The 27,076-nt window shown below is 42.9% G+C and overlaps 1 protein-coding gene across 1 annotated transcript; it reads left to right on the forward strand.

Moving 5' to 3' along the window:
• The first annotated feature begins 2,192 nt into the window (after positions 1-2,192).
• On the forward strand, positions 2,193-16,325 carry RGCC (regulator of cell cycle). Its single transcript, XM_074860992.1, has 5 exons — positions 2,193-2,334; positions 2,517-2,699; positions 12,374-12,481; positions 13,986-14,048; positions 15,743-16,325. The coding sequence occupies exons 1-5, from the start codon at positions 2,244-2,246 to the stop codon at positions 15,748-15,750; spliced, it is 453 nt and encodes a 150-aa protein (XP_074717093.1). The 5' UTR covers positions 2,193-2,243; the 3' UTR covers positions 15,751-16,325.
• Positions 16,326-27,076: the final 10,751 nt, after the last annotated feature.

Consider the following 27,076-nt stretch of genomic DNA (forward strand, 5'->3'; position numbering starts at 1 on the left):
GAAGGAGCTACAGTAGAAAACATGAGTATTTATGGGAAGAAATGTTCAGAGACTTGTCTATGGATCAGTAAACATGACCAAAGATTTTTAAGTCCAGGTTTTCTTAAGGAAAGAAGATTCCCAAACACATGGCTGTAAAGAAGGGAAGTTTATGGAATAATTTCTTCAGTGTGCCTAGAAATGATTCTGAAGATGGTGAATTTGGGTGTAAAATGATAATTTAAAGAGAAGGTCAGGGATAAACTCTTGTATCACTACAGGGAAGCAGTTGTTCTCTTCCCATACCCACGTCCCCATCCACTCTCTCCTTTTATCAGCTCTGGAGCTCACCTACATGAGCTGAGCCCATTTGACTCAGCCCAATGGAAAATTACTCATTGTCTCACTGGATTAGTTTTCCGCTGTTCTAATGTGTTGAACTGGCTCAGAAGATGAGACAAACCTGGTACAACCGGGTGATCTAGGCCAGGGGTACAAGAAGGAAGACGTAGGGCAGATCATTCCCCGTTTTGTGGCAGCAAGGCCCCTGAACAACTCAAGCCTTATTGTACAGCTTCACTCCCCTACATGTGTGCTCTTTCTCCGCAATGTGACCTATCACCCCATCACAGTCAGCTGTGAGATTGCTTGACCATCTTTAGGAGAAAGAATAGGAAGGGCACAGGAAGACTCATAGCCTTTGGTTATTTTGCCTGTATTCCTCACAAAACAGATACATTCAAGCTCGATCTAAAACATTTTTTGTCTCTAAGTCATGTGTTGCTGCACAAACAAGCATGGAACCAACTAATCAGTGCTTGATGGGGATGTGTGCGGAAAGCAGGGTTGTTCATATGTGTAGGTGCTTGGGCAAAAGAGAATTGATGTCAGCTGTGGAGCCAGGTCCTTGTCTTTTTGGGCTGTGAGCTCTATCTACCTAGTCACGTACTTCTGCCTTGTGTCTATTGTTGTTCATCCTGTTCGTGCTCCTGACGTCATGCCCTCATATCTCCTTGTTCCCTACTTTTTAACCGCACTTTCCATCTGTGTCACTACTGTCTTCAAAAAGGATTGTTTGTAGCCACTTTTATTAGCAGAAAGACAAACAGAGGAAGACCACAAGAAAGGAGGAAGCCACAGAATAAATAACAATTGAACTTCACCACGATAACTTCTTTTGATCCACTGCAAAAATAAATAAATTCCTCCATATCAGCTGGTAAGAAGAGATGAACAAATCTGTTAGATACAGATGGCTGATTGTCTAGAACATTGTTTTTCTCATTTTATGTCTTGCAGGAGCAATGACAGCATGTCTGAAAATGTCGAGAAGTTTTGGAGAGATTCAAGAGCAATACTCAGTAGCTATAGCATGTATAAACATCAGGTTAACCTGACTTCAGGACAAGTACTAATATCTTTCTCCTAAGAATAAGGAAACCTCTCTGCTGGTGAATGCCCTGGCTGACACAGCTGGGGCCACAGCTCCCTGTGCTCGAGCATCTCCCCGCGTCACCCCCACCACCTGCTCCTCTCCTCAGGTCACCCTCTCTCACAGACCCGTGGCCCCAGTCCCATCTGCCCCCGTGGCCACGTTCACAGCTCGCTCAGGGATCGAGCTGAGCCATAACCCAGACAGACGCCAGCCCAACGTGGGCGATGGCAATGGTGGGGAAGGGGCTCATGGTGGCAGCTGAAGCCGCCCTCCTCCGCACGCGAAGCCACTGGCTCACTGCAAGCGTAAACCGACGGGCACAAGGCAGGCTGCTGCCTCTGCGCCCTGCTCTGTACCAACGGCCGCTAGCAGCCGTGGGGCTGGGCAAGGATGACCCAGTCGTCTGCTTTGGTGAGATTCCCTTCTTGCCGCTGGCTCTGATGCTCCATGTACCCTCCACAAACCCAGTGCGGACACCCCCTCCCGAACCACACACGGTTGTGGTTAGCAAACCGAAAACAGCCAGAGAAGACAAGACCGCGCTGCCGGGGGTGACGATCAGAGGACAAGGGGCGACACTCCCCACTTGCTGGTAGCGGTGAACTGTTAGAGGGGACTCGAGTCGTCTGGAAACCCCAGCCCCGGCCGAGCATCCATGGCGGTCTGCAGGCGATGGCGCTGCCGGGCACGGCGCACCTGCACCGCCCGGCCCCCCGCGGCGGCCAGCGCCGGGCCGGGCCGCGGAGCCGCCTCCCCCTCCCGCCCGCTCCGCCTCAGCCCCCAGCCCGGGCGGGCTATAAGAAGCGGCGGCGGCGGAGCCGGGCCGCCCATGCTGGCGGCGGGAGGCAGGGGCGACAGCGGGGCACCTCCGCCCGCCGCCGCCATGAAGTCGCCTCAGGCCCAGCGGCCGGCGGGTCAAGGTGGGAGCAGGGGGCTGAGGGGGCGCGGCGGGACCCTTTCCCCTTCCCTCCGCCGGGCTGGGGGGCGCGGGGCGCCGGGGGGCGGTGTGGGGGTGTTGGGGGGGCGGCGGGTCTCCCCCCACAGCGCGGGGCTGCGGGGCGGGCAGCGCCCGGCCGGCCCTCACGCCGCCGCCGCCCGGCAGCGCTGGGGGAGGACGGCGGCGGCGGGGACCTGGCGGAGGCGCTGGGCGAGTTCGACGCGGTGCTGGCCGAGTTCTCCTGCCCCGCCGGCCGGCGCCGCTTCCACTACGGCGAGCACCTGGAGCGCATGAAGCGGCGGAGCAGCGCCAGCGTCAGCGACGGCAGCGGCCTCAGCGACTCGGAGAGTGAGTGTCCGCCGGTCGGTCCGGCCGTCCCGGCAGAGCCCTGACCCCGGGGGGGGGATCAGAAGCGGGCGTTAAACCAGCACGTCCCCTTCCTTGAGGGAGGCAGGGACGCTTGAGCGAGAAACCCGCCTTGTTGGGTTTTTTTTGTTGTTTGGTTTCTTTTTTTTAAACCACCACGTTTTCAGTTACTTTTTGGGTTGGAAGTCACAAGGATGGCGAAGTCTGGCCCCGCTGGTTTTATCCTCCTGGTGTTGAACAGCAGCAGGGAGGGGGGGAGGGGAGGGTGAGAGTTGCTGGAGGGAAGCCACAGCAAGGCTGGCTTCAGAGCAGATAAGGCCAAAAAAACTTGCTTCGGGAGAAGGTCAAGCTGCCAGCCGGCTGCTGGAACACCGAGGCATCCTGGCATCCGAAAAAAAAGATGCATCGTAGGTTAGCAGGGACTGTCCGTTGTATCTCAGTAACCAAAATATCAGTTGAGTGAGAGTGAACGGATGGAAACTCATCCAGGCTTCTGGTTTAGTGCTATCGCTATTTCGGAGGTGGTAATTTTAATCTAACTTGCCCCCAGGTATGCTAGATATATATGAGCAGTGTATGCAGAGGACAGGACAAGAAGGGTGGGAAGCAGATACTGACTCATGACCTGCTTTGAGCAAGAAAACATAGAATTGGAACTAAATTTTTTCCAGTTAACTTGGAAAAAAGTTTTACCCCTCTTGATTTTTACTAGTCAGGGAGAGAAAATGTCTGTCTTGTTCCAGTGATGCTGGAAACTGCTGTTCTTGGGAACGGTGAGCTCAAGGGCTACTTTGTCAGAAGTAAGCTCTGCTAAAAACTATACCCAGTTTTTTAGTTCCTAACTCTGCAGGGAACCTTATGAAACTTATCTGTTTTTCAGATATTTATAATAAAATTCTTCCTTTAATTTCTTTTGTGCATCTTTTTGAGTTCAGGGACTTACTGCACACTTCTGTTGACTTAGCACTACAACATTAATATGATCTTCCTAGTACTTAGGCTGTGAGAGCATAGCTTCTCCATATTGTCAGAGCCCTTTATTTCATCATCATGGGTAGGATTCATTTCATTGAGAGGTAATGTTTTACCTGCTCTGAACCTGGATACCTTGCTTAGCAGTGCCCTTGGTTTTTTTCTGTAGTCAGTGGAGATATGTGGATCAAGATGCTGTTCTGCTGTTTCATAATGTAGTGGATGAATCACTCTTTGTAAGTATCCCTCTCCCTCTGAGGAAGATTTGGAAATGCGTGCCCAATTTATGCTGGGCACTAGCCTTTCGGATGGCTGAGGGTGTGTAAGGTGAGGTCTGCCTTTACTGAGTCAAGCTGATGAAGTATGTGAGCTGTGTTATAAATCTAAGTCTATTATTAACTGCAGCAGTACAGCCCTAGTGTTACTACTTCTGGTGCAGTCTTCAATATTGTAATATATTAACCTCTCACATACTATTGCCATGAATGAGACAAAATGATAGAGTGAAATAATCTATTGTTGAGAAAACCATAAAAAAACCCCTACCGGTATTAAGAACTTATTCTTGCATGGATGAAGCCATCTGTAGTTGTTTAGCATATCTGCTGTGGTTCAGAAAACTTAAATCTTGAACACTGCTTAAAATTGCTCTATTAGGATTGACAGGAGGGACCTTTGGAGGAAGATGATGGGGCAGAAGGCCTGGTGAGAAACAGCATGTTCATGTAAATGGGCAGACCAGATATTCAGGAATATCTGGAAAATAAAAATCTGTGTCACAAATCTGCACTGATATAGGCTGAAGACATTAATGGGATAGCAGGACAGGCAGGGTTTGATGGCTCTATACAAAGTTCTCAGGGATCTTTTATGAGGAACCTGTCCTTTCAAATCCCATCCTGTCCTGGGGTTCCTCTCTTGGTGATGCGTCATGTGAAAGGTGGCTCTGGAGAAATGAGAATCACTGTCTTCTGGTCACTGGCATATACTGGATCAGGAGTGTGCACTAAGAGTCACCTGTTGGCATCCAGCAGTGTCAAGTGTATGAGGATATGTTTAAGGGAAGGGAAATGGAAAAATAGCCAGCTCTCCTCATTTCTCAGAAAAGGCCCCGTAAAATGCTTCTTCCTAAAGGCATCATTTGGTGCAGACTTCTTATTTTGAAATTATAGTAGGATTGGAAAGGAATTGCAGATTTATGAAGAGCTCCTTTTATAAAACAGTCTCTGATGTAATCCAGTTACACTCCCTACAGCTATTTTAAGGATAGATGCAGGGAGTTTCCTACTTACCCAGGCTCTTTCTGTTCAAACTCAAGTTTTTTCCCCTAGGTTCACCTTTCCTTTGGTCTCTATTGATTAATGCAAGTGTTCTGAATTCATGACCTTGCTATTCCCATGGCAATGTTTAGGTTAAACACCACTGCAGGATCAAGGAGAAACTGGGCTGAAAGAGCAAGTTCTGACAACACGAATCTGTAGCAATGCAAAAGAAATTCCAACAATACTATCTGCAGATAGTTTGAACGATCCTCTTGTTTATGAAGACTCTTTACATCTTTGCAAAATCTTGTTATCCAGTGCCAAGACTATTCCAAGTACACTTTGTCATGTATATACAGAACAGTCCAGACTATCATATTTTAGTGCTATCTCTTCTTGTTCGTTGATTAATCGTCTTAACTGATGTGGTGTGGCTGAAGGTTAAGCATATGTATCTTCCAGCCACTCCTGCACTGATATCTTTTGAGTCTAGGGTGGGACTGTAAGGGGAGGTAACACTTTAAACTGTTGGAACTGTTTTAGGGCCCCTGAACCAGTCTTAAATTCAACTTTATGCAAAGCTAGTAATAGATATCAAGTGGTTGTACTTGAACACTACTGTTTAGTAGGGCAAGGAAACCCTTGGGGTTTCTGCCATGAGTATGAGCCCATTTAATTTAACAGAAATATTTAGAAAAGATCTTTATCAATATAGTTAATCCTGCAAGTACTGCTTTTAACCTTAAAATCTCCCCTTGAAGGAACTAGCTCCAAAAGTACTAATTGAAATTCTTATATTATATATTTCAGGCTCTTAAGAAAAAAGTAAGAATTTGAAGACACTACTGTGGAAAATGGCCATGATAGTGCTTGGCTCTCCCACATCTTGTCCTGTTATTTAACTGAATGACCTCTGGATGAGGTCTGTCTTGGCCGTGGTTAAGTATTGTATGTAACACACTGGACTCTAGACCTTGCAGTAATAGGAAGGCTTGCATGTGCAGATGTTCATGATGATCTTAGTACTTGGCCCACAAGTATTACATTAACCACAACAGCTGATTGGGTCAGTGCTGGAAATCATGATGCAACTGGTGAGCTGCTCCAGCAGACATTCTTGAGCTGCTGGAGTGTGAGTGCGTACCGATTGTGTTTCAACTTGATGTATTCAACCTAATCAAAGTATAACAGCTTCATGCTTTAGCTTATTAATCACGCCAAGACTTCCAAGTTGAGGAGTACCTTATAAATCTGCTATTTACAGCATATGTTGGTTGTGGTAAAATAGGATCTGTGTTAGAGTGCTGTGCTGGCAAAAGCCACTAGAGTAGATGAACTCTTACAGATATCGTTTGCTCCTTGTGTGTTGGAATAAGCTTGCAAAGAAAAGTGCAGGCTTGCCTGTGTAAATTGTATGTCCACTCAGTTCACTGTGCTAGTACAGTATATGGCCATGTCAGGACAGCCTTCCAAGTTTAGGCTTAGGATAATAAACAGAAAGTTGGACTTCATGAGAGGTGGTGAAGGGAAGTGCTTTAACATTTGTGCCAAAGCTGTAACCACCAAAAGGCTAAATGGCAATCTGTTGTTGCGCTCTCAAAAATGTTTCACACTTCTAGCTCCAGATGCGTTTTCTTGAGACAGCTTCCAGCCTCTCTGTTAAAAGCATTGCAAAATAAATGTATTGATTCAATTCTTGCACTCATACAGCCTGCAGTGTACCTTCATGGTTATTTCTAGGAGTGTGTAAATTCTTTCCGACAAATACCTCCTGGCTTTGAAACACAACAAAAGACCTTGAGTGCATCTAAAACTCTATTATAATTTCAAAATCAAGCAGGTGCAGATTTACTTAGGAGTTGCACAGTACCTGTTAGCACCCAATGCCTGGTGTAGTGGAAGCATTTGTGGTTACATGCCATAGGTGTCTCCATGTGCTTGTGCTAATGCCTCCACTATTTAGAGATGAAGCATGAGCCGCTGTTAATACTGCAGCACTCATCCTGAAAAGCCTGCTTACTTTTGCAGCCTTTTGTAGAGAAGGTACAGAAATGATTGAAGAAAAAATAGTTTCCAAATGACTACATAGACTGGGACTGTTAGCCTAAAGGCGAGATGGCTTGGGTGGGGACAAACTAGTCTTCCAGAAAATCCCAAGTGACATTAGGATAGTGACTGCTACCTCACCCAGTATGAGGAAATCAAATTAAATCAGCATGTTTCAAAGAAATAAGAGGAGCTATTTCTTCTCATGGTGTATTTTTAAACTAAAATATATTGCCTTAAGGTGTCATGGATGTTAAAAGTTTACATACTCAAAATATAGATAAAAATCATGATGGGAGGGACAGGGCCATCGAGGACTGCTGTAGACTAAGATGCTACTGCTGTCTTAGAAAAGATACTGATCTGTGCATTGCTAGAACTTGGTAGAGTTTATCTTGAAACAGTGTATGGCTGCACCACTCAAACTCTTCTATAGGCATCTGCTATGAGACGCTATGAGAGAATGTGGGGTAGGTGAGCCTTTGGTCGTAGCCACAAATCCCAGTCTTATATGATGAAGAGGAGAACATTTTAAGGAGATAGATTGTTTCTGTGAACTTCTAATGGCCTGTCTCTAACAAGAAGGCAATTCAATATTTATAATGAAAAATGAAGCAACGCTCTCATGGAGAAAGAGTCTTTTATTAAATCATCTGAGAAATAATGTTTTATTAAGTTACTGATACAGTCAAAAGGAAGAAACCCAGAAGTTTCAGGTGCATAGGCTTCACTCCAGGTATTTCAATTTATTGAGAAATGTGCTTTTTTGTAAGATATCCTGTTCTTACCTCTCCAGCATACCTGTTTCACTAACATTTTAGAAGGGAAGCATTAGTAAAGGAGTTGGAAACACTCCCTCACACATAGTAAGTGTGGTGGGGGTGTGGGAAGGTAAGCTTTTCATATAATGAGAAGGCACGCTTGTACATCTGAATTTCAGGCTTCCTAGATAACTTCCTTGTAACTATTGTGATTTGAAATATTTTAAATCATGAAGCCTAGACATGTAGATAGTGAAAAGGTGTGATTTTTGTGTCACTGTTGGAACAGATGTTTGTTAGCTAGGCAAAAACCACAAAAAATAAAGAATGCAGCCAAGTGTGATTATGATAAAAATAAACACTATCCTTGAGGGCTGCAACGTACATATTGTGAAACAAACTCTTTGCATCGTGAATATTTCTCCGTTCTACTGTTGGCATTAGAAATTCCTGATTTTATCTTTTTCATTATTTTAGCAAGTAGGCTATGTTCTGACTAGGAAGGAATTGTGCAGTCTGTTCATTAAATGCTGAACTATTGTTTTACAATAAATTGATGGTTTGTAGCAACTTAAGTGGAATTTTAAATCTCCTCTATGAAGACTTTAGGGATGTGGTTTATTTTTTTTTTCTCTAAAACTTTCCCCACTGATAACTGCAGTAAATACTGACTGCAGTGCTCTTTAAAATTGTATACTGAGCTACGGTACTAGAAAGACCATAATATTGAAGAAGTCAGACAGCTGAACTTTTCCGTTGTCTGTTTTAAAATGAAAAGTTTGAGGTTTTCCTCCTTCAGTTAATTCCTGCCCAGAACCTTTCAATTGCTCATTTCTTGGGGACATTCTATATTTACATGGTATTGCCATGGTTTTTCTTTGTGGTTTAACCATATACTGGAACAGCAAAGTTCAATACTAACTACAGATTACTTTGCCAAAGTAAAATACACCCATATTTATTCCAACCCCCTAATTTTGCAGCTGTTGACTTAGTTTAACTCATGTAAGTCAACTCAGTAGCTTAAATCTCAGAATTTTTAAGGTCTTTTTTTTTTTAAGGAGGCAGTATCATAGAGTGTGTTTTAAAACAGCCAAGGGGGCATAGTTCATGTATGTGGGCAGGCAGTAGAATCAAAATACAAGGTGAAAAATAAGTAACGAATGATAGATAAACTTGCATCACAGTGGGAGGGAAGGGTCTGGATGAGGAAGAGCAGCAGCAGTGAGAGATCCTTGCCATCAGCCTCTGGGTATTGGGTTGCAGGGGATGTTGTATTTGTGTGGCAGTGGAATTCTTCCAAGGGCCATTATTAGAGGTGAATGAGCAAATCTTGGCTGTGGCAGCTGGTAGAGAGCAAGGAATGAAGTGTCCTTTTCCCAGAGCTTTCTGCCCTACAGCCACACTTTGCCAAAAGGGATGTTTTTGTGTGATGGTTATCCTAAGTATTTTTTTTAATAGTACATTGTTTTCTGCAGTTATAATGACCTTGATGGTGGAGTCAATACATTCCTTATTCCATCACTAGAATTTCTGCTCATTGGTGTCATATGTAAGCCACAGCCAGTAGCCAAACTATGTTTTTGCTTTTTGAGACAGATCAGTGTTGATATTTTTCCTGAAACTATTAGTATTACAACGCATCAGAAGATAACACTGTTTTGTGAAAACATTTCACCTTTTGAAACTGGGAGAAAAACTTTCAGGTATTTAAAGCAACAGTCCTGTCTTATTTTCTCTTTGCCCAGTTGTAAATATTTCCCAGCATGCGAAGGCTTGTGAAAGCCAGTACGAAATAATGTTTTCTGGTTTCAGTACATTGCAAGGTGAGCGGTCAGTGCTTTCAACTGCTTATAGAAGGAGTATGGAGAGAAAACCACAAAAAGAATCAAAGGTGACTGCTAGCTTGGATGTGTACATGAATATCAATAAAAAGAATTGTGTGAATAGTTTGAGGCCAGTTTAAATGGCTTATTAAAACTTTTGTAAGTTGAGTTGCCCTCACAAGCATTCATGTAAAGAACATTTTATTCTAGCTATATATAAGAGTAACTGGAGCTTTGGATTTGGTGTATGAGAAGGATTGGTTTGTAATATGAAATCCCAGCGTTGCTACATTTGGTGTCTGGGTACTAGTAGCATATATACTCCACATTAAAAGTACACTCAGTTTTGTAGCTGGTGTTCTCTGGATTATTTTTTTAGTAATTCAATGAGCTCTAAAACCTTTAAAATATTAAATCATCTGGAAGTTCTTGTTCTGCTCTTTTCAAATACATTGCCTGGAAATGTTTTATCATTGGTCTGTTCTGTTGGTGTTTCAGCGAGTCTTTGCTACAGGACTGTTTGTGTGAGGTGTTAACGAGTTATTTGGCTTTTTTTGTTATGGTAGGGGTTTTGTCCTGAACAGCTAGAATTTTCCATTCTAAGTTTCTTGGTCAGTAGAGTTTACATCTTGCCTAAAAGAAATGTGGTTTTAGTAGAAAGTTGGTCTGTAAGCTGATTTCAGGAGGAAATTTGTCATACCTTTAATTGTTAACTTTCAGTCCGTTAATGTACAGGATTCTTACTGTATAGTACAACACTGGTGACATGCATCATTGCAGAGCAGTGTCAGATTTCCCCCTCCTTAGGTTGTTATGTTTTTAGGAGCTACTTTTAAAACAGCTTATTTTTCTATCTAAAATCATCTCAGTTCTGCATTGCATTCATCAAATCTTTCTTATATCTGAAGTTTCAAGTAGATTGGTTTTAATCTGCTTAGGTTTAGAGAGAAGAACAGGCACTTAAGAGTGAAGATAAAGAAATTACGGTAAAAAGCTATCATGAAGAAGCATACCCCTCTTTCTAAACAAGAAAGACCAACTGATTTGAGCAAGCATTAGTCCCAGGTAACAGATGTCAGTCACATCATTGTCCACATTTGCACAGTGCTGCGGGTAGCATCTGCGTTTGCTGGAACAGGATCTGAGCTGATTGCAGAGCAAACTGTGAAAGGAGGTACAGGACTGGTGGGCCAGCATGCATGCAAAAGAAGAAAATATTCCAGGTTGAAGCTTCTCACAGAAGCCTCTTCAGCATGTATTACAACAGAGATAGGCTTGGAAGCTAGCACAGAAGAAACAAATAGACAGTCAGCCTGTGGCTGAGGAAATGTCTGCCAGGCTTAGTAGATGCAATCATCTGGTCTGATTTGTCACTGTACCTGTATATTCCTGTGGAAGGTGGTTTTATGCTGGTAAGGACAGCAGGCTATAGGAAGTGGGGTGTGCATGCTTTTCTTCCCAAAGATGGGGGAATTTACGGTACAGGAGCAGTCTGCTGCAGGATGGTCTCTACGTTTGATATCTGCAAACATGGCAGTGTTCAGTGGAGGTGCAGATCTTGGCAAGGTGAGCAGTGGACCTGCCCCCTTTTGCTAATTCAGCAAGACACCCTTAATTTAACTAAGGCAGTCATCTCCTAGCATAGCAAATGGGAGAGGAGTCCAAGGAAGCGTGACAATTCTGACTTGTCCGGCCTTAATTCTGCAGTGTGACCACCTCCTAGGCTGGGGCTCCAAGGACAAATGCTACGTGTGCTGCAGGGAGGCAAAATTGCTGGCTTCAGTGGCAAGCAGTGGTAGTCACCACCCCATATAATGAGACATACATATATTTCCTAGGAAATGTTCCAGATACATGAGACCATTGACATGTTCATATTACAATGGTTTCTTTTTGTAGAAGTAGAGTTTTCAGGTCGCTGGCTCAAAACTGCAGGAACCAGCAGTTCTGGTGTCTCTGACACAATGACAATTCCTCCTTCCAGTGGAGCCATGACTGATACTTTGTGTGCACTGTGCATCATGGAACTCTTTTTATGAAAAGAGACAAGATAAAGATCATTTTTTGATACTTTTGAAATTTAAGGCCTTGTCTAAAATCCAACATCAGAATGGCGTTGGAACCTTTCCTGTTGCTTTCTAGGGCATATAAAGCTTTCTTTGAAAGACGGCCTAAAATAAGATTGCAGAAAATCTTGCATACAGATGTACTGCTTCGTGAACTCCAGAGAGTTACAGAATAAAAGAAAATTAAAAGATGCCATACCATTTATCTAGACAGCAAGACCTAAAGCAGCAGAGTAATGTACGGAGAAATGGGTGAGTTTACTTCAGGGATGAGGACAACGCTGAATATATTCTCTGTTCTGGGGGACTGTCCTTGTCATGGAGCTTTTTATTCAGCTTTTTTAATAGCTTTTAAAAAATTCAGTTAACCACAATTTCCCAGAATATTGTGAATTAGGCAGGTTATACCATGCCTAATCTAGTGGATGTGGGACAATTGCCATTCCTGTAATATTTTCCAAATGATACTGACTGTAGGGAAAGCTGATGCTTTCCTTACCGGGGGTGAGGACTGGACTTAGGACTGCTTGCTTTTTAACAGTAGGTGTGGGAACAACAGCCTTCACACAGTAGATGATTTATTTATCCCCATCTGGTTTTGAAGTCTGCAAATTTGAGTTCTACAGACTTTGAAGCACATATAGGAAAGGCTCCATTTCTGTTTTTAATTTTATTGCAAAATTGCAGGAGTTAGTTTTACTTTATAATGTAACTTTTTTACAGGTGCGGATTCACTCTACAGAAATAGTTTCAGCCTCAGTGATGAGAAGCTTAACTCTCCAACTGCATCTACTCCAAGCTTGCCATCTCCATCAGTAACTCCATGTAAAGGTATGCTTAAGTTTAACTGTTAGCATTTATTCCTAATTCTCGACTATATAGGCTTTTTTTCTGAGAGCCAGGATCCACATGCATGCATTGACTCTCTTTTTTAAAATGACAACAAAACTAAGGATTACTGTTGAGCACGCTACAGATTCAAATATCTTGTCTTGATTATAAACAGCAATAGCACACTGTATCTACACTCCTTTTCAGGTGACCTGGCAACTCTGTTGGTTTTGAAACACCAAGCTAAAGAAAGTTACAGGTTTTTGGTTGATAAGGAATCATGGTACTATGTAAAGAATACTTCACTTAATTCTTAACTTGTGTTACTGAAGCAACTAAGTAGCTTAAGTGTCCCATCTATATACGGAAATACATAGCCTGAATGCAGGGGTGCAGTAGGTGACTCCTCTGAAGATATATGCTGCCATTCAAGCTAACACAATTATTCAGATCCATATAGACTTTGCACTGCTGATACTATCCATGTATTAGTAGTAATCCCTTCCTCCTTTGTGGCTATGCTGTTTCAGAGTGGCTTCTGTCTTGAGCTGATCTAACTCCCCAGGAGCTTGTTTCATTCAGGTTAACTTAGATTAACTCTGGAGTAAACGTATCAAGAAATGAACAGTCATACTTACGTACTACACATGCTTTCATTTCAACTAGTCTTCTCAGATGCATGCTGAAGAGCTTTTCATGCTTTCGTATCTTTTCCACGGTGACCAGTCACAAAAAAAGTTAAATGCTTTCTTTCTAATGAGCATTGTACTAGGGAGAAATAATGCATAATAGTTAACAAGAAGTAGCAAAAAGGAGTTCAGTTAAACTGGCAGGAAATACTTACCAAGGAATTACACTAAAGGTCAAGATGCTCTTCCTGATGAGAAGACAGAAAGACAGAAATTGAGTTGGAACCGGATTGGAATAGACCACAGAAATAAGATAAGGAAGCCACTTGCAGTGAAACTAGATTGAATGGAACCAGTGGTGTTCTCAGGAGTGGAAATTTAGGTGGATGTTTGGATCCAAATTTGTAGTGTATGAACCAAGATCAAAGCATCTGACATCACAGCAAACCAGTGGTACTGACATGATTGAAGGGGCTTAGATTTGGGTAGGACTGAGAGCTAACTGGGTGGGGTTTGATTAGGGCCATGAATACAATATCTAGGTGCAGTAAGGAAGACTCCCACAGTAGCAAGGACAGGGATTAGTTGACATACAGCTTTTGTCTCCACTTCAACCTCTGCTTTTTAAGGAAACTAAACAGGATTGCTTTGCTTCTGTCAAATGGGAAACTATAAAAACTAGATTTTTAATTCAGTCTCCCCTGTTTTCTAAGAATGCATTTGGACGTTGCAACAACCCTGTTGAACTTCCCTGAAAATAATCCACAGCGTGTTTGATACCACTGAAAATGATTTGGGGGATCGTATGGGTCCAGTGTTTCTTTTGGCCAGAGAAATCTTAACATGTCTAAGCAATATTGACTCTTATTTTGCAGCAAAGCTTGGAGACACGAAAGAACTGGAAGACTTCATTGCTGATCTTGACAGAACGCTAGCCAGTAAGTAGATTTTTTTTTTCTTTTTTTTTTTTTTTTAGTAGGCTGCATCTCACTTGGTACTGTTAAAGAGTGATGAAAGCCAATGTATGGGGGGAGAAGGAAGGGTAGTGATAGTTTTATGTAACATGGCTTCATCTTAGTTTGCTAGTTCTGTGAATCATTATATGGATAAGAAGGTAAAACAGACTAAATTCTGGTCTTTGCCTGAATGTTCAGGGCATCAAGTTTAGCTTGTGTGACAAAGGCTGTACTCCAGTGAACCCTGGTCCCTACCTCTGAGGCAGCTGCAATTCACCCCTCCTTGACAGTGTAAAGTAAGATCAAGTAAATGTTACTTTCTTAAATACTCAAAACTCAGCGAAAAAGTGGGGTTTTGTTTCTTCATTATAAAGCTAGGTAACTTGAGGAATAGCCATAGGTGAGGGAAATCTTTTTATTCTAGACTTTGCTTTATGAAGGAATTTAGGAGCAGATACCTGTATCTATTGACTTACATTAAATGTCAAAATCCTGTTTGTGCTTGTCTTTACCAGGAATGGAATTTAGACCACTTTTTCTGTCACTATCTAGAAACTGTATTTTCCAGTTACAGTACTAGATTCTTCATTATGATTTTTGAAGGAACAGAAAAAAAAACAACCCAAAAACCAAAAAAATGCCCTCCTATTCCCAACCATGTACTCTGCCTATTCTTCTGCTTCTTCCTGTGCTGTTACGGACATGATGCTGTGGGGTTTTGGTTTTTTTTTTTTTTGTATGAAACCAGACTGTAGAGTCCAAAACTTGTAGGACTAGACCTAAATAACAGCATGAACACCCCACCCCCCAATAAACTATGAACTGAGAGTTTCTTGTATTCATTAGGTAATTTCCCTTCCCTGTAATTCTTGAAGCCTTGGCCATCTGCCTTGGACTTAACTCAAGACAGCTGCCCTTGTGAGATTCCTACTTCCCGGTTGTCTTACTTGTATCTTAATCCTGGTTTCGCTTCTCTTACTTAAAATATATTTCTAGTTTCCTGACTTCTGTCATGGATGTATGCTTGAGCTAACTCCATCTTTACCACTGAAACCTAATTGACTGCTCTTCTGAAAAACTGAGTTTTTGCAGGTTTGTGTAGAACAAGAAGACCCCAAACCAGAAAATATTTACATTGCTGTATCTTGCAAAGCCATGTTGCAGCTAACTCTTAAGGGGCTGCCTACAGTATATAGGTTTCATTGTCCCCTTGCAAGGCACATTGAAGGTGAGGACAGGGATTGCCACCTGCTGTAGTGGGTTTGGGGTTTGCCTTTTTTTGTTTTTTATCCCAACTAAGCAAATCTCTAGCGATTTCAGCAGTCTCTTGTCTTACAGTGATTACACTATCTTTATCATACATGGAAATTCTGAGGAAAAAGTCCAACTTCCATCTGGTATTTTAACATCACATTTTTGAGGAGTTGTATTTATATGCTTGAGATTACACGGAACTCTGTACAGATGCCTTTTCAAGCCTAATGCACTCATAGAACAGTAATTGCCTTAAATTTTTCACACTAACCTTTTGGCTCTCATGTTAATTAAAAAAAGGCATAATTTTGGCCTGTCAGGCAGTCTAGTAAGCTAGGCATAGATAGTGTGTATGGTATGTCAACAACATGGAATCTTATTTAATATAGAACTTAATGACCTTTCTTGTTTTGTATTTCCAGGTATGTGAAATGAATCTTTAGCATTGTGCTCGCCTATGAATGCCCCCTGAGGCATAAGTGACATCAGTCACTGAGAACTGCTGCCCTTATCTGATAACTTTGCTACCCAAGATATTCACCTTCTGAACATGACCTTTGTAAACTCCCAACTATTAACTGGCAACATCAGTTTTGTTACTTTGCAGCAGATGAAATAAGATAAATTGTTACAGCTGTATTTTGCTTTAAAATATAGCTTGAGTTTTAATTTAAAGTTGCTTTTATGAAAATATATTTGTAATTTTATATAGTTGAGAACTTTTAATGCTTTTTCCATTATAATATATTTTTGTATGCAAATAAACCCTGAACTGGAATCCAGATGTCTGAAAGCTTCATATGACATGCAAACTCTGAAACATAAGTGCAAATTAAGCTCTTACTGAAAACATCAAGCTTTAAAATATCTGATAAGGGTGTATTTCCTGTTAGGCAAAATGTGTTATGCTGGCTTCATTTTCTTTTCACATTGCTTAAATAAGAGAATTTTGTACTATGTAAAATTAACACAATCAGGAAAATAATAAAATGGGTCAAACTGTTACTTCAGATTTGCTTTAATGAAATAACACTGAATTAGTACAGATTTGAACAATAACACCTATTTCAAACCCTGTGTAAAAGCTAGCTTTAAAACTGCATACCATTCTAGGTGAAGTACTAATTGGGGGTTCAGACATTCAGGCCCACGGGTTTAAAGGTATGGGGATCCTGTAGCACCAAGACAATACTTAAGTGTCTGGATGTTTCTGATACCAGACCCTTGGGTCCAAAACAGTCTACCACTCTAAAAACACTTCCTGGCCATCAGTGTTACGCTGAAAGAATGGAAGGTGAACCTGATTCTTTCCATATGCAGTAGGTGCTGGAGATGTCATTATGTGAGCTCTCCTCCAGCTGCTGCAGGCATTACACTTGGCTCTGCTGTCTGAGCTGCTCATGTGATTGCTCTCTAATCTGTTCAGACCAAGTGAGCTGGGCTTGTTTGAACTCCAGGTCTTATTTTGACCAAAGCAGGCTTGTGAGCAGTTGCATGAGTTGTTGAGATGTTGTGCCCTCTTGGAGCGTGTCTGTGTCTGGAGAAGGATGTGTCTGTGCCTGTGGCACAGCTACCAGCCAGTTGCTTTGGGACCTTAATGAATGGATTTGGACCTGCCTTCTGCAGCTAGGGGCAAGTCTGCTGTGTATTTGCTAAGGGGAACACCACGAGGATGATGCAAATCCATCTCCCTGCTTTAGAGATCCTAAAAATTGACCAAAACATTTGGGTCTTATTAAAAGACATACGATTTTTCCAGTTTTATTGATTGGTAAGGAGATGAAATTCTGAACTGGGCACATTTTAATCAGTCTGAAACAACCTTGAGGTGGATGTCTGGTTTTTTTCCTTCTTTCAGGCAGAAAGGCAATGTAAGATGGTGGAGTATTTTACTGAAGAGAAAAAAGAAAAACCTTCAGTGTTTCCTACTGCAGATTCAGTTGGTAAATTGTCCCTTAGAATAGAAATCGAGTGAACTGACTTAGGAGGGTGAAGTTTCGTGATGCTGTAGGTTAACTACAAAATCTATGAAGGAAGGTGGGACGGTTCAAGCTTGAGACAGTGATGTGCTTCCACATGCTCTGGGACTTTCTCAGAGGCTCCTGCATAGCAGGAAGCCGGTTTTGAGCAGCAAGGTAGGCTTGCTCTGGCAAAGCCAGAGCACTATGGAAATTCACTGCTGCTACACTATAAACACATAGGAGCAAATCCTCCTTTTGGCTGCCCCTGTGTAACTGAGAGTGGAGCCTGGCCCTTCTCCCTGGTCCAAGATGCAAGGGGATGTGGTGCTGTGCAAAGCCAGTGAGGGGGATTCCCTTGGCTGGTGTAGGACCTGCTGTTACATGGAGAGAGAGAGAGGCAATGTGTCTTTCAGCAGGAGCTGAGGGAAGGGGAACCAGGACAGCAGAGACAAGGTCGTGCTTTTCTTTTAAGAAACTTCATTAACATAAGGCATGTTTTTTAAAGCTGCTTGAATAGCAGCAGCAGTTTTGGCTGTTTTTCTACATTTTAATGCTCTTTGGTAGGGTGAATGATGGATATTACCATCCCAAAGGTAGAATACATTAACTAAGTGTGTGTTAAATAAGCCATGAATTTCAGAGGAGGCCACCTCAAGTGATCACAAGGTGGGGGGAGACAGCTCTTTGCTCCTCCATTCCTCAGATTGGATTGTTTGAGGCATCGGGCATGAGTTTTCCACATTCCCTCTGTATGTTCAGTTGTCGCTCGATCCTGTTGAACACTGGGTCTATAATCAGTATTTAAAGTTGGACGTCTCCCTTTATAGTGTGAAATTACCAAATTAGTACAGTACTTTGGAATAGCAATACTTTGTCCTTACAGACACCCAATTTTGAAGATTTTTCCAGTATAAGCAAAGGTTTAAAGCAAGGCGTGTTCCTCATTTTGTGTAATGTCAGTTGGGGATGGAGTTGGGGATTAAGTCACCATCTGTTCAGGTTTTTTAATCTTATTTATGCATGAACAGGTGGAGACTTCTGCTTGGTTATACAGCAGTTCTGGAGATCATTGGCTGCAAAATCTGGGAGTGTCTTCTGTGGAGCTGTTGATCTGAATTCCCTCCAGTTTGTTATGCTCAGTTTTGAATGTCTTGTGTCAGAAGGAAGGCACTAGTGTAGATGTCATTTCACTGAAGTATGCTTATGACTTAAGTTCATCATCTAATTACATATGGCACTGAAAAATGCATTGCTGAAAAAATTCCTGTGATACTCCATCCCCAATGAGCTCTGCTGGAGGCTGCACTGTCCTTATGGACCAGCCTGACTTTTTAATCCTTGTTTTGACCTCCTTCTCATGCTGTGATGCTGAATTTGGATTCAGAAGAGTCTCAGCCCATGTCAACACCATGCATCCAGAAATGGAAACAAGAAGCTTAGACTAAGCAGATGTTTTGCTGCAGCTTAACATGCGCAAGGTGAGGTGCAACAATTATTTGCAAGTGTGCTCTTTACCTACTGCAAATTCAAGGTTAAATGGATTAGTTTAAATCTCCATCACTGAGGCTTGAGCTAATGTGTCTTATCTTGGGTTTGCTACTGACTATGTGTGTCCTCAGTGCCATCACCCAGGCTCGGCTGATACGTGGTAACTCATTAAGCTTGGTAGCATGCTCTTTTTTCTGAGCCCTTAATAAGGGAGAGAGAAGAGCCAAAGGAGGAATTTTACAGTTTTTTTCCTGGCTGCATGTGTGTCTGTAGCCACTGTTGATGCACTGATGGCCAGGTGAGTTTTTGGGAGGGAGGAAAACAGTTGCGTTGCCAGTGATGGAGCTTGCTTATAGGGAAGGGCTCAGTCCCTGCCGGCTCCCTACAGCCTGTTGTCCTGGTGCCTTCCCCCTTCCTTTGTTACCGATATTTACTTTGCAGTACATGCTGGGCGTGGAACTGATTTTCAGCAGGGCTGCCTAGTGCAAAGGATCAGAGAGGGGAGGAGAAACCATGTTTAGAGCTTCACAGATTCATTTAAGCCTTGGTTTCAGTAGTGGATTCTTGCAAACAGAAAACCCACACAGAGCGCTTCTGCCTGTTGGAAAATATTTGTATCTGAAAACACAGATTTTTTTTAGTTCATATCATTAATTGTTGCTTTTAGATCATTGTCCAGCTGCTTCACACCCTGCGTGAAGTGAAAAGAATTCACCAGTGGGAAAGGTCCACCCAGTGTGGGTCTCTATAGGGGAACTCGGATGGAGTTCATCTCAGATGGTTCTCAGCTCGCATGGACCTGGTTGACCATCTGAGAGGTGTTTGCACCACACTGGAGCCCATCTTATGTGACATTTCATTTATCTGAAGGTGCCTAAATGTGCTAGACATGACATCTGCTAGACTGTTGCAGAGAAACTTCCAACGTTGTGATGTCTGGAGGCAAAGCGAGTATCATAAACCCCGTTTGACGGCAGCAGGTCTTGAACTAAATCCAGCTCTGCATACTAACAGCGCGAACTCCATATTCTCAATGGGGAAAACGCCTGTTTTCTATGTTACTTTCTACATTACTGACTTCATTGCAGCCTGGCTAACAGCTCTAGCTGTTTAAATAACGATAATGTAAGATGATTCTGGCTGCTATAGCTCATCAGCTTAGAGTTGTAAACAGATCTTTTCAAGGTCCTTTTCTTACAGATTTGAAGCTATCAGTGAAATGCTGTGGATTGGCTTGTGGGATTAAAACAGGCCAGTCAATACAAAGGGACTTTAATGCTTTTGCTCACATCTATGTTTTGGAAACTAAAATATTCACCAGTTCAGCTTTTAAAAACTACAGACTAGAGGCCTCCACCTCCATTCTCCCAAGACGTCAGTGCTCACTGGCTTCTCTGGGAGGCTTGGGAATGCTTAAATGGGCTTCAAGCTCGAAGTGAGCATTGCCTTCTCCATAGCGCATGGCTGTAATACTGACCACCATCCTTTGGTTCTGTTTATAATGTATTTCAGATCAGTATTTATAATTGAGAACATTGCCCTTGTCTCAAAAAACAAATCATGGTATTTTGGTATATAAGCGGTCTTCACATTTACAAAAAAAAAATCTTGCTAGTGTATCAGATCAGGTCAGGACCAATCCCACCTGACTTAGACACTTCTGTAAAACACTGAAGTTAGGATGTTGCCCTTGGCTCCTTCAATAGCCATTACAAGGAGGGGAGGGAGGCTGAAGTATCCCCTAATGACGTTCCTTTGCTACAGTGAATATTGTAAAAGACTACAGATAAGCAGACTTTTCACCTGAGCTTCTTAATCAACTGCCTAAAGAAAAGTGCGTGTGTGTGTCAAAATAAACCCACCTACGACTGGCCTTGTAACAGTTTGTGGGGCTGGAAGAGCAGAAGCAATACTACCCAACTGGCTGGGGTAGCCTGATTTTGGGGCTTTGTATCACATTGTGCAAGTGCAGCAGCTTCTTTCAGCCCTGTGACTTGGGACATCTGTTGCCCTTGCTGTGCTGGGCAAGGTAACACCGCTGGGCCGTGTGGGTAAGTGCTGGGACCATGGCCTGGGCGCCAAACCCACATGAGATGCCGTGCTGGAGGAGAAACTTACTCCTCATCCTCACCACTGCCACCGCACTGTCTGCCCAGTCCAGCTGTGTCAGGCAGGGTGGGAAGCTCCAGTCAACTCATTTGACAGGACCAAGGAAATAACAGGGAGTCTCAGGTTGGTGCTTGGGTGTCACAGTGCTGATCTCCAGGTGTTTTCCCTTTGGCTTTATGCACCCTCAGAGCATGCTCACTCTCTCCTTGTGCCGCTCCCTACCAGTGCTCTGTGTTAGCAGCCCAGCCTTGCCTCCCCACCTCTGGCTCAAAGTCAGGCCAACTGTGCTGGTGTAGCAGGATGTCTGGAGGATTTGGGTTTTTTTTCAAACCCCCCCCCCCCTATTCTAGGACGATGCTAGTGACTATCTCAGCTGCAGATAATTTCTAGGTTAATTACCCATAATGAATGTCTTAATGGCTGAGGACCGAATGGATGCCACTGAAGTCCATCACAAAATTTTCAGGTGGGCTGGGATTTAACTGTGTCAGTATGTAGCTGGGCTGGTGGCTCCATTAGTGCTCCAGAAAGTCTTACAAATTGTGAGGAGGATCAGCTTTCTCATGCAGTGCAAATTGAAGTTTCTGGACAGTATTTAAAACATCTCAAGAGACCTTTAGCTTAAGATCTAGGTTAAACTTCAGTGGGTGATTGTGTTGTCCCGCTTTTTCTCCATCTCTCTGAGAAGGAGAGTGATTTGTGATGGTGGATGGGTCTTGTTGCTGTTCCCCCATGGGTCTTGGCAGCAGGGTTGCACTAAGACCTTATACCCACAAATACTTTGCACATTTGAGCTGTGATTTCTGTGGACACAGCATTAAGCTCTGATCTTGGAAATCTGTCTTCATAGACTGGTTCTTAAGGCTGTGTATAGTTTAATAGCTTTATGCTTTTGGAAAACTGAAATGAGCAGTAGCTTTATGTTTGCTTATGTCTAGAGTTTATGATGTGAAACAAAATGCATGTTTTTCTTAGAGGCCAAACAGAACGGCTCAGCTCTCAGTCTCCAAATAGCATCCCAGATACTCTGTTTTGCTGACAGCTGGTACAACGTGCTGCTAATACAACAGTAGTTATTACACATTAGCAGCTACACATCGGCCGTCTCAAAGCACTTCGACATTCTCTGATGAATACCACTTTAAAGCAAAAGGCAGATTTCTCCAGCATGAGCAACCCTAACTTAGAAGGAGACGGTGAAAGTTTGGCACTCACCCGATTGCTTGGCCAAAGGAAGCTGGTGGTGTCAGTGGTCTGAAGTCTGCATTAACACCGAGTTTAGGATTAGGGCCTCTTGCTCGCAGCACTTCTGCAGCTTTAAATAATCTTGTAGGAAATGCCTTGCCCTAGCAAGCATCTCTGGCATTCCTGACTTCTCCTTGAACAAAATTAAGAGAAGTAACCTGGTGTTTTTTAATGAGCTTGCTACTGGGTAACTCCAGCCCTGTTGATTGCTGAGCGAAGTTACAGAGTTTCCAGAAACTTGTTCAAAAAGCATTAGTATGCTTGCTTGGTGTTTTCAGTAATGCATTTCATCACAGACCATGTGGTTCTTCACACCTTCACCAACCATGCAAGGTACCTCTTAACATGAAATGCTTCCCATCAGCTCTTCTCTTCCCTCTACTTCCTTTTGTACCTAGCAAAAATCCTCCTTCCAGTGACCCCTTCTCAAATTGGACCAAAAGATGAGCATCACAACCCGCCCTGCAGCCAGTCCATCTGCAGAAAAGCAGGAGGAAAGAAGAGAGACACAGCCTCCTTCACCCCCTTTTGTGGCTCAGTGTTCACACGGTCTTCTGTGAGAGACATGAGACCCTTTCCTGTAGCCTCAGAGGTAGAAAGCAGGCAGAGCCTGAGCTGGGCTGATGAGACTGATGAGACAGTATTTTAAATCTTCTGTATCCTAGCTAGCCCTGTCCCCCTGAGTTATAGAGCCACAGGAAAAGCATAGAAGTAAATATTGTGCATATGCAACAAGCCTTTAGACTCCTGTTTCCTAGACTCTGGCCTTCCCCAGCACAGTTGGTGCCTCGCTGTTGTAACGAGGGACAACAGCTCCCTCATCACATCCCCCCTCGGTGACCGAATGGGGCTGTGGGGTGGCCCCGCTCCACTCCTGCCCCCCATCAGCACGCCTGGCTGAGCTGCAGCCTTGCACACGCCTTGGCTGCACTAGAGCAGCAGCAAGCACCAAAAAGCCATAAAATAAGAAAGGAGCGTTATGTGTAAGGGCTTTCTGAGATCTGATTTCACACTTTCTCTCCTGGCTCATGTAGTTTTCTGTTTCCCCTGTCTGTTTTGTGGGGTGTTTTAACTGCAGGATTTTTATTTAATGTTCTTTCATGCTGATGAGAAAAAATTTAGTTTTACACTTGGCTCTTGTGTTAGAGGGAGGAAATCTTGGCATGTTCGGTTGTGCATACTTTGTTTAATGCACTAGATAAAAATGTAAGGTTTTACCATCACAGAACTTGTGCTACAGTGGCCACTCCAACTTGTTAATATTTTTAAGTATGTTTAAATTAAACTATATTTGCTGGTGATTTACTTGTGATTGATTGTGATTGATGCTGAGAATCCCATCAACTTCACCAAATCCAGCTTTTAGGTTTCTGGATAGGTAGCAGAATTTGGTAGCTGGCCTGAAAAATATTATTTTTGTGAGTCATAACCCTGGCTTTGTGACTCCTCTATGACTTCCTGACTCTATGCCTCCTGTATGACTCTGTGATTCCTCTATGACGCCTCTATGACTCTTCTATGACTCTATGACTCCTCTATGAAGTGACCATGGTCACTTCATCCAAAAGCTGGTCCATGACATGGTTTCCTGGGATTGCCCAACAGCTGAGCTGACAAGTTGTCTCCAGTTTCCAGTGTCTCTCCTGAAAGTTCACCTGCTTTCTAAAGCAGCATGTCCATGTGGGAAGCACACACAGCTTCTTGGCAGCTTTTCTAATTTCCCAAGCACCTGCACCAGAATTAATGAGAGCAAAACTGATTGCAAAGAGTCCTTGTCATGAGTTCTCTTCAGTGAGGGGTGTAGTGGCACAGTCCCATCCTCTCAGCCACCTTGTTGTGCAGCTTGCTGAGTTTAACCTTGCATGTAAAACATGTTTGTTGCACCTCAGAGAAGTAACATTTTTACCTCACGTTAGTCTAGTGTTTCTGGCTTTTCACAGAGCTGCTTGGAACCATTGGTCACATTTTTGTTATTTTTCACAGGTCAAAGTACCATCTCCATTTTGTTTAATACTCACCAAATCCTCTCATGTGCTGGCTGAATATTCTCCCATATGTCTATTTTGAATGTACACTGGTGGGTATAAGCTGAACCATACGTACCCTGAATTCTATCTGTTTACATTTTATTGCTTTCAGTGCTGGTATAATTTTTGGTACCATTCTGGCCTGATGCATGTCAGTTTAAACATCAGTCACAGGTGCTTTCAAACTCACATCTTGCTGTGCTTTTCTGCATCTCCTGGTCCTCCCGGTAGCTTCAGTCTGAGGGCTCTGTTGGTGCTGGCAAACTCCCAGGGATGTTCTTGCATCCTTCCTCACTGCGTGGTCCTTGGTGTGGCTAGCAAACATGTGCTGCGCTGCCTTGAGGGGCTCCAAGGTCTTTGAGCTATTTTGCCACAGAGGTTTTTCACTGTTGCTGTGTCCACAAGCCCACAGTCCCTACAGTCCCATACAGGCAGATGTCTGGGTGGCTTCTTTGGCTTGAGGAATCTTTCCAGTTCTTGACAAATGTTAATTGTGGGTCTTTGAGAAATGCTGGCCCACGTTGCTCTTTTTCAGTTGTGTCCCAAAACTGACCTGCAAGCTGGCTGCTGAGGAGGTGTTCCTTCAGTTCCAGCAAAGGCCAGCTTCAGCTTCAGCGGGTCATCAGCATTGTTGCAAGAGGATGAGACCAGAAAATTCTGTTTAAATATCCCAACACCCTCAGATATTTCACTCTACAGGAGTGCAGTTGGCCTCATCTTACTAGAATAGGTAATTTTAAAAAAGAGCCCGTTCTGGAAAACCTAATTGTTGGCAGCAATAACACTGCCTTCTCTCTGTTTTCTGGGGTGAAGCGTCAAATCATCTCTGTTCAGCATCTTCGTTTAGCAGCACATTTCAGTTCTGCTTCGCCCTTGGGTGAAATGCCTTGCTAAAGCATCATGGAATCAACATTTCCCAACAGATCTCAGAGTGGATATCTTTGTGAAATGCTCGTGTTAAAATGCTGCCATCCCTCCAGCCTGATGATGAACATCAAAACATTGCCCATGGTTTGGAGTAGGAATAAGACTGTGATGATCCTGAGCAGAGTGCGAGCATCCAGGGCTGTATGAACTGATTTTGTAAACTCCCATGGTACACAAAGAAATTCACACCAAAAAAAAAAAAAAAAATCCAAAAGAGCTGTGTGACAGGGAAAAACCCTACTTTTCTCCCCAGATCATTAAATTCTCCTATTGTGAGACATAGTCACCTTAAATGTGCACCTAAAGACAGCCAGATTTTACCCTTATTGGGCCTTTGTTTTCCTTACCTCTTAGGAAAAAAATTATCCAGCAGTATCAGCAGCTCAGTCTGTGTCTTTGGGAGGATTTTCTCCCACGCAGATTTCTACACTTAAGAGCATTCCAAGTTATTGGAATTTGCTGTCTGTTGTTGTGGTGTTTTTTTTTTTTTTCTTTTATTTGTTATTAAATGGCTCAACTTCAGATGATGGGCCCTGGGTGTATGGGCTGCTTTGTTTATCCCTATCAGGGATGGAGATGGAGGGGAAGGGAACATGCCCAAAATAATGGGCAATCTCAACTGGAAAATATTTAAATATTTAAAATGTCAGATCCATTTTAGTGATGCGTCCACAATGTCTCACATTTAATTTCCGGAGTCTATGGGCTTGTGTTTAAGACTAAAACAAGCTTTTCTCCCAGTGATGGCTGGGCCATCTGCCACTCTTCCCTAGTCTTCATGGCTGGGTGGCTAAATAAGAAGGAGTCATTCAGATAACCTCAGCATCTGCCTATTGTGCTTTCTCAGTGACCTTTCCAGAAACTGACTTATTTTTGACTAAAAATAAATTTTACATTACCAAGCTGAAGAGGCAGATTTCCCTATGCATTTTGAATAACATCTTTGTTTTGAAATGTCTCTTGGCTCCCGTGTAACGAAAGCCTGACATTTAAAAAAGGTGTTTTAAATTGATGCTGAGTATTGGCTGATACTCCAAATACAATAAGACAGTTGAGCTATCTTGTGACGTGCCATCATTAGCACTTCATGAGTTGGAGGGGAGGGAACATGAACACACTCAAACATTTCTGGAAACCTTCCTTAAGCTATTTTTTTATGTAGGAATTTTCATTTTGAGAGTGCTTCTGTTTCAAACTGTTTCACCGTAATGACGCATCTAGCTTTTGATGAAAAAATTTCAGGCAGCTTTTATTTCTCAGGCTTCTTCTCTCTTTCCACTCAGGGGTGAGCAGTTGGTGTCACAATGACAATATCCAAAATGGGAAACAGACTCTGAATTGATCCAGTTCCTCAAGGAAAGCCTTTCTTTTTGGGGCTTGACATGCATATATATGTGTGTATATATATATATACATATAAAAGCTTGGCCTGAAGTATGACAGTGATGGTCCTTAAAATGAAAACTTGGTAGAACAGTGAAGCTGCAGAAGCAGGGAAAGGGGAGGTGGGATTTTGAGGGTGCCAGGCTGTGATGGTTTGCTTTCTCAGCTTCTACCATGCAACAGAGTACAGTGAAGAGCTTCCAGAGCCAGAGCTACATGAGCCAGTGTGTCTTTGCATGCAGGACCTCGCTAACAGACTGGAAACTGGGCTCCCAAAAGTGTAATTCCTGCTTTATATCTATATGCAAAAATTCATTTATAGTATGTGTCCATTAAATCACTGACATAATTTCAGATGGTTTCCCCTACAGTTCACAGACCATTTCCCAAAGCCCACCCAATTCCATTGTATCTTTTGCCTCTTGTAATAAATATTTTCAAGATAAATATTAGTTTTTCCTGGCTTCTGTAAAAGCCAAATGACAAGATGACAGACCTGCCAGCCTTGCAAATGTAGGCTTTTTATCAAGAAGGACACTATTATATAGTAGTGATGTGTGGTTGCAAACTGACCATGCTAAAGAGAGAAGGCAGGAAAACCAACCTCTCTTAGCTT

The sequence above is a fragment of the Strix uralensis genome, chromosome 2 (genome assembly GCF_047716275.1).
Source record: "Strix uralensis isolate ZFMK-TIS-50842 chromosome 2, bStrUra1, whole genome shotgun sequence".
NCBI lineage: Eukaryota > Metazoa > Chordata > Aves > Strigiformes > Strigidae > Strix > Strix uralensis.